Here is a 7,580-nt window from a genome sequence, read left to right on the forward strand (position 1 = left end):
GTGAAGGCCAGATCCATACTGGCAGCATGTTCATTACTACAAATTGCAATTGTACCGCATGTCTCCCATCCAATTATCCCCACCCTCCCTCCCCCTTTCCTTTTCCCCCCGACTCCACTTTGTTCCCAAGGTGTGTTCTCTCCCTTTGCAAGTCCAACGCACCACTGTGGTCTTTCTTTCCTTCCTTCTTTCTCTCTTAGCTCCCGCTTATGAGTGAGTACATGTGGTACTTAACCCCCTGTGCTTTGCTTATTTCACTCAGCATAAGTTTCTCCAAGCTCATCCATGTTGTTGCAAGTGGAAGAATTTCATTCTTTTTTATGGCAGAGTAGTATTCCATGGTGTATATATATAACAGTTTCCCTATCCAGTTATCCATTGATGGACATTTAGGTTGGTTCCATATCTTGGCTATTGTAAACAGAACAATGATGAACATGAGAGTGCAGGTATCCCTTGGACATGGTGATTTCCATTCCTCTGGGTATATACCCGGAAGTGGGATTGCTGGATCATGTGGAAGATCTATCTGTAATTGTTTGAGAAACCTCCATACTGTTTTCCATAGTGGTTGTACTAATTTACAGTCCCACCAGCAGTACAGGAGTGTTCCCTTCTCTCTGCACCCTTGCCAGCATTTGTTATTTGCCATTTTTTTTTTATTATAGCCAGTCTAACTGGGGTGAGGTGGTATCTCAATGTGGTTTTAATTTGCCTTTCTCTGATGACTAGTGATGTTGAGCATTTTTTCATGTACCTCTTGGCCATTGGTATGTCTTCCTTTGAAAAATATCTATTCAGCTCCTTTGCCCATTTTTTAATTGGGTTATTTGTTTTTTTACTGTGTAATTGCTTGAGTTCCTTGTATATTTATGGATATTAATCCCTTGTCACATGCATAGTTAGCAAAAATTTTCTTCCACTGTGTAGGTTGTTGTTTCACTCTGTTGATTGTTTCCTTTGCTGTGTAGAAGCTTTTTGGTTTGATATAGTCCCATTTTGTTTATTTTTTCTTTTGTTGCTTGTGTTTTTGGGGTCATGTTCATAAAGTCTGTACCCAGACCTAGTTCCTGAAGTGTTTCACCTATATTTTCCCTNAAAACTCCTGTGAAGTTTTACAGATGAGGAAACTGAGGTTTATAAAGGAGTGTTGGAGGTAGGATTCAAACCAAGTAGCCTAACTATGAGAACCTGTGCTCCGAATCATTAAACTGCATTGTCTCCGAAAGGAGCTGCAACTACCATATTTGCCAGAATGTAAGACAAGGATTCTAAGACATCTCGTTTTTAGAAGGCCATTGGGGGATGTATATTTTTCCTAGAACACAGTTAGTCTGATGCTGCTTTTTGCAGTGTTGACTTTCATCAAATGTTTTGTGATTTTTTTCTTTTCTTCTTAATTAGTACCAGTATTCTAGTAGTGCAGAAAATAAAAAGGAAAACTGAAGTGTGTGAGCGAAAAACTTGAGTGCTTAAATTACATGTAATTTAAAATAAAATAATAGTAATTTAAAATGTACCAGACATTGTGATAAGACTATATAGGTGTTATTTCCTTTAATCCTCTCAAAACTCCTGTGAAGTTTTACAGATGAGGAAACTGAGGTTTATAAAGGAGTGTTGGAGGTATGATTCAAACCAAGTAGCCTAACTATGAGAACCTGTGCTCCGAATCATTAAACTGCATTGTCTCCAAAAGGAGCTGCAACTACCATATTTGCCAGAATGTAAGACAAGGATTCTAAGACATCTCGTTTTTAGAAGGCCGTTGGGGGATGTATATTTTTCCTAGAACACAGTTAGTCTGATGCTGCTTTTTGCAGTGTTGACTTTCATCAAATGTTTTGTGATTTTTTGTGTGTGTGTGTGTGTCAAAATTTCCTTTTTGTTTTTATTGGTTATTAATATTCTTGAGATACAAAGCTGATTGTCACCCCTTGTGCCCAAGATGTGAAGGCCAGATCCATACTGGCAGCATGTTCATTACTACAAATTGCAATTGTACCGCATGTCTCCCATCCAATTATCCCCACCCTCCCTCCCCCTTTCCTTTTCCCCCCGACTCCACTTTGTTCCCAAGGTGTGTTCTCTCCCTTTGCAAGTCCAACGCACCACTGTGGTCTTTCTTTCCTTCCTTCTTTCTCTCTTAGCTCCCGCTTATGAGTGAGTACATGTGGTACTTAACCCCCTGTGCTTTGCTTATTTCACTCAGCATAAGTTTCTCCAAGCTCATCCATGTTGTTGCAAGTGGAAGAATTTCATTCTTTTTTATGGCAGAGTAGTATTCCATGGTGTATATATATAACAGTTTCCCTATCCAGTTATCCATTGATGGACATTTAGGTTGGTTCCATATCTTGGCTATTGTAAACAGAACAATGATGAACATGAGAGTGCAGGTATCCCTTGGACATGGTGATTTCCATTCCTCTGGGTATATACCCGGAAGTGGGATTGCTGGATCATGTGGAAGATCTATCTGTAATTGTTTGAGAAACCTCCATACTGTTTTCCATAGTGGTTGTACTAATTTACAGTCCCACCAGCAGTACAGGAGTGTTCCCTTCTCTCTGCACCCTTGCCAGCATTTGTTATTTGCCATTTTTTTTTTATTATAGCCAGTCTAACTGGGGTGAGGTGGTATCTCAATGTGGTTTTAATTTGCCTTTCTCTGATGACTAGTGATGTTGAGCATTTTTTCATGTACCTCTTGGCCATTGGTATGTCTTCCTTTGAAAAATATCTATTCAGCTCCTTTGCCCATTTTTTAATTGGGTTATTTGTTTTTTTACTGTGTAATTGCTTGAGTTCCTTGTATATTTATGGATATTAATCCCTTGTCACATGCATAGTTAGCAAAAATTTTCTTCCACTGTGTAGGTTGTTGTTTCACTCTGTTGATTGTTTCCTTTGCTGTGTAGAAGCTTTTTGGTTTGATATAGTCCCATTTTGTTTATTTTTTCTTTTGTTGCTTGTGTTTTTGGGGTCATGTTCATAAAGTCTGTACCCAGACCTAGTTCCTGAAGTGTTTCACCTATATTTTCCCTTAATGATTTTACAGTTTCAGGTCTTATACTTAAGTCTTTAATCCATTTTGAGTTGATTTTATTATATAGTGAGAGGTACATATCTAGTTTCATTCTTCTGCATATGGATATCCAATTTTCCCAGCACCACTTATTGAAGAGGCAGTCTTTTCCCCAATGTAGATTTTTGTTGCCTTTGTCCAATGCCTGAGGGGTGATTTCTGGGTTCTCAATTCTGTTCCACAGGTCTGAGTGTCTATTTTTATGCCAGTACCATGCTGTTTTGGTTATAGTAGCTTTGTAGTATAATTTGAAGTCAAATAAAGCTGGAGGCATAACACTACCTTTTTTTGCTCTGGATTGCTTTAGCTATTTGGGGTCTTTTGTTGTTCCATATGAAAGTTAAGATTGTTTTTTCCATTTCTATGAAGAATGTCATTGGTATTTTGATGGGGATTGCATTGAATCTGTAGAGTGCTTTGGGCAGTATAGACATTTTCACAATGTTAATTCTTCCAATCCAAAAGCATGGAATATCTTTCCATCTTTTTGTGTCATCTTTAATTTCTTTCAGAAGTGGTTTGTAGTTCTCATTGTAGGGGTCTTTCATCTCCTTAGTTAAGTTGATCCCTTGGTATTTTATTTTTTTCATGACAATTGTAAATGGGCTTACTTTATTTCTCTTTCTGTTAGTTCATTATTTGAGTATATAAATGCAACTGAATTGGGGGCATTTATTTTGTATCCTGCAATGTTACTGAAGTTATGAACCAGCTGTAGGAGTTTTTTGATAGAGTTTTAGAGACAGTTTGACTTCATCTTTTCCAATCTGGATTCCCTTTATTTCTTTCTCTTGCCTGATTGCTCTGGTTAGTACCTCCAATACTATGTTAAATAGAAATGGTGCATCCTTGTCTTGTTCCCGTTCTTAAGGGAAAAGCCCTCAGTTTTTCCCCATTCAGAATATACTGGCAGTGGGCTTGTCGTAGATGGCTTTTATTGTGTTGAGATACTTTTCTTCTATACCTATTTTGTTGAGAGTCTGTGATTCTTTATCATATGGATAGGTCAGGTCTAGAATGAATATAGTATTGGCAGCTACAGTGAGTTTGCTTAACACTAGTGAGAATCCCTGTTCATATGCTGATTCAAAGTACATATTTCTTTTAGGATGTGCAGGGAGTTTGACCTTGGACTTTAGGCTTCCAATCTCTTCTGGGGACTCCAAACACTGCCCTTTATTTTGGGATTTTGAGAGTTTCCTATTGAATCCCCATAAGGGAGAGCTTTGGTAATCCTAGGGGCAAGTATAAGAAGCCACTGTTCTGAGAACCAGGCCTGTTGAGGCTGTATTTCAGTCCTTTAATTAACCTCCCAGCCAGTTGATGTTGGTGTGCTGCTTTTCCAGCCTCTGCTGGTTCTTATCAGAAGTGATTCAGGAGTTGAGATGGAAAAATTCACTTTTGCAAGGGAGATCTTCTCTTTTACCAAAATAAGAATATGAGTTTCTCCAGCCTGTTTGGTTTTTTCATTCAGTATGTTTTTGTCTGCTTTAAGTCAAGAAATTTTCTTTATTGTTCCAGCCTGTCAGTGACATTACCAAGGGTTTTATTTCTATGGTTTTGACCTGGGGATTTAGAAAGGAAAGCATGTTTCTTCATTCAGCCATCTTGAACCAGAATTCCCTGTTCCTCTCGTTTCTAAACTCTTTGTAGTACAGGTTCATGATGTTTGGTGTGCAGTTTTGAAATGCCAAAAGCTCTGAAATCCCAAAGTTTTTTCTGAAATTCATTTGGTGGCAAATCTGATTGACCTGAACTTACCTGGTAGCAAAACCTGACCAAAAGCAATGAAAGGCTATATTTGTAGTATTAATGTTTTGTTCTTGATGTAATTATTCATTAGTTTGTTCAGATGTGGGGTGCTCATTTGGGGGGAGGAGGTATATTTGTAATATTTGACATATTACCATATTGCATTTCTAAAAGATGAAAAATTCTTAATTCAAAAACTCATCTAGCCCAAATAAGTATTGTAGGCCTTTGTGCCATATTGGATTTAGGAGGACTTCACAGAGCAAATGAATTTTTGACAAGGACTAAACATTTTCTGGGTATAATGGGACTTGATTTATGTTTTATATTTGAGTTTATGGATGCTATGAAGATGGAATTGGAAGATACAATTTAAAGAGGAATGTAAAAGGAAATGAAAAGACATTTCTATTGTAGAAGCAATATGTAACTCATAATCATGTCTTTTCACTTAATTCTCAATATACAGTTACTGAAAAATACTGTACTTTATCTAAAAATTCAGGGGCGGAAAGCTAAAATAGATAGTCATCAGGAACCATTTGCTCACTCAGCTCCAGAGAACATGCCTGATACTTTTGAAGATGCAGTAAATATACTTAAGCCTTCAACTATAATTGGTAAGTAAAGTTATTGATAAATATATTACTTAACTGCATGTTGCCAGTCATAACTACCATGTAGGATTACTACCATATAGGATTACTACAAATGAATTGACAGTCTTATCTAGCTTTCAGCATATTTGATGTTTTTTGTGATAACTTTTTGGTTACCATGTATGAAAGTTCAGTTAACAGATGTTGCTTATACCATGCTAGAAGCTAAGCAGTTGACCATGCTTTGATTTTAGAGTTGGTATGACTGTTGGGCTCAAAACATAAAAAAGACCAAGGTCATCATTTGACAGACTACACCAGGAAAATCTACGCAGAGTCAAAGATTTTCATTGGTAACAAAGCCAAAAAACTGTGTGTGTTTTGAGTCAGGCATTGCATGGCTCATATCAGACTGTGCCAAAATGGCATTAAGTTCTCAGCAGCAAATGTAAATGTCTTTAAAAGAGGAGCTATTTAATTTCCTATATAGCTATAAGATTTGAATCTATACTCTTTCTTGTAATTTTATCTATTTCATGTAGGAGCTGTATTTAATGTTACATAGTAAAACGAAGTCACAAACAGTTCCTATGATCAAGAAAAGTATGTCTGTCTTAGCTTCTTCTTTGAATAGAACTCATAATTGTTTAGAGTGAGGCGAAATCTTAAAGGTCCTTTAGTACATTTTTCTGAAAACTCAATATGGAAACCTAAGAGTCTATCCATTGACTCTCCCTACCCCCAGAGGGTCAAGGAAACAAAAGAAAAATATTTTAATGTAAGTATTCTTACTGGATGGGCTGGATAAATACTCAGCTGAGGTGTAACTTTGTCATCCCCCAAATTCCTACCATGTCCTCAGTTATTCTTCTTTCATGCCATGCTTCCACAACACTGCATAATTCTATCACAGCACCTACTATAGGCTTTCTGATTTTCTGTTTACTTTGTTGTTTTCTGTCACCTATAAGCTGCCTGCATTATACTCATCTTTAATATCCTAATGGCCTAGTAATGGTGTCTGGGACATTGTAGAGGCCTAATAAAAGGTTGTTAAACTGAACTGAATCAGGAAAGTGGATTGTTTTAGTCAAGATGATTTTTTATCCCTTCTGAATTACTGTTTTGTAATGAGTACCACACAGTTTAGCAATTTAACATTTGAGATGCATTAACATTTGAGTTTTATCTTCTTTTTTTAAAAAGTTTTTAATTGTGGTAAAATATATATACCATTAAATTTGCCATCTTAATCATTTTTAAATGTATAGTTCAGTAGCATTAAGCACATTCACATCATTGTGCAACCAATCACCAGACCTCTTTTCATTTGTGAGACTAAAACTCTTTACCCATTAAACAACAATTTCACATTCCCCCAGCCCCTGGCAACCACCATTCCCCTTTCTTACTCCATGAAGTTGACTATTTAGGAACCTCATAAGTGGAATCCTACAGTATTTGTCCCTTTGTGACTTAGCATATCTTCAGGGTTCATCCATGTTGTAGCAAGTTTTACTTTTCTAATTCCCCCAGCCCCTGGCAACCACCATTCCCCTTTCTTACTCCATGAAGTTGACTATTTAGGTACCTCATAAGTGGAATCCTACAGTATTTGTCCCTTTGTGACTTAGCATATCTTCAGGGTTCATCCATGTTGTAGCAAGTTTTACTTTTTTATCTTTTTGTCTTTTTTCCGTGTCTGGCAACGGATCGCAACCCTCAGTGTTGCCCCCGTACCGGACCGGGGACCGGCAACGGGATCGCAACCCTCAGTGTTGCGCCCGCACCGCGCTCAGCCAGTGAGCAGGAACCGGTCTCCACATGGGATCCGAACCCTCGGTGGGAGCGCCGCCGCGCTCCCAAGCGGCGCACTCTCCAGTGCGCCACCAGGCCAGCCCCTCTTACACTGTTATACTTTTTGCTCTCTGTGTTTCAGGCTGGCGATTTTTTTTGGACCTGTCTTCCACTTTGGAAATTATTTTATCAGTTTTGCTGATCTATTGATAGGTTCTTAATTTTAGTTATCATGTATTTTTTATTTGTAGAATTTCTATTTGATTCTAATTATTATAATTTATTAATTTAGTTACTGACTTAAAATCACATATTATAGAAATAATCAGTTTATAAATACTGCT

General features: G+C 37.5%; 1 protein-coding gene across 1 annotated transcript in view; it reads left to right on the forward strand.

Moving 5' to 3' along the window:
* Nucleotides 1-7,580, forward strand: part of ME2 (malic enzyme 2, NAD(+)-dependent, mitochondrial) — a 54,365-nt gene that overhangs the window by 22,159 nt on the left and 24,626 nt on the right. The window contains exons 10-11 of the mRNA XM_008588073.1: nt 5,346-5,460; nt 5,982-5,986. Of these exons, the coding sequence (XP_008586295.1) occupies nt 5,346-5,460; nt 5,982-5,986 (120 nt within the window). The remainder of the gene's footprint in view (nt 1-5,345; nt 5,461-5,981; nt 5,987-7,580) is intronic.

The sequence above is a fragment of the Galeopterus variegatus genome, unplaced genomic scaffold (assembly GCF_000696425.1).
Source record: "Galeopterus variegatus unplaced genomic scaffold, G_variegatus-3.0.2 Scaffold4665, whole genome shotgun sequence".
NCBI lineage: Eukaryota > Metazoa > Chordata > Mammalia > Dermoptera > Cynocephalidae > Galeopterus > Galeopterus variegatus.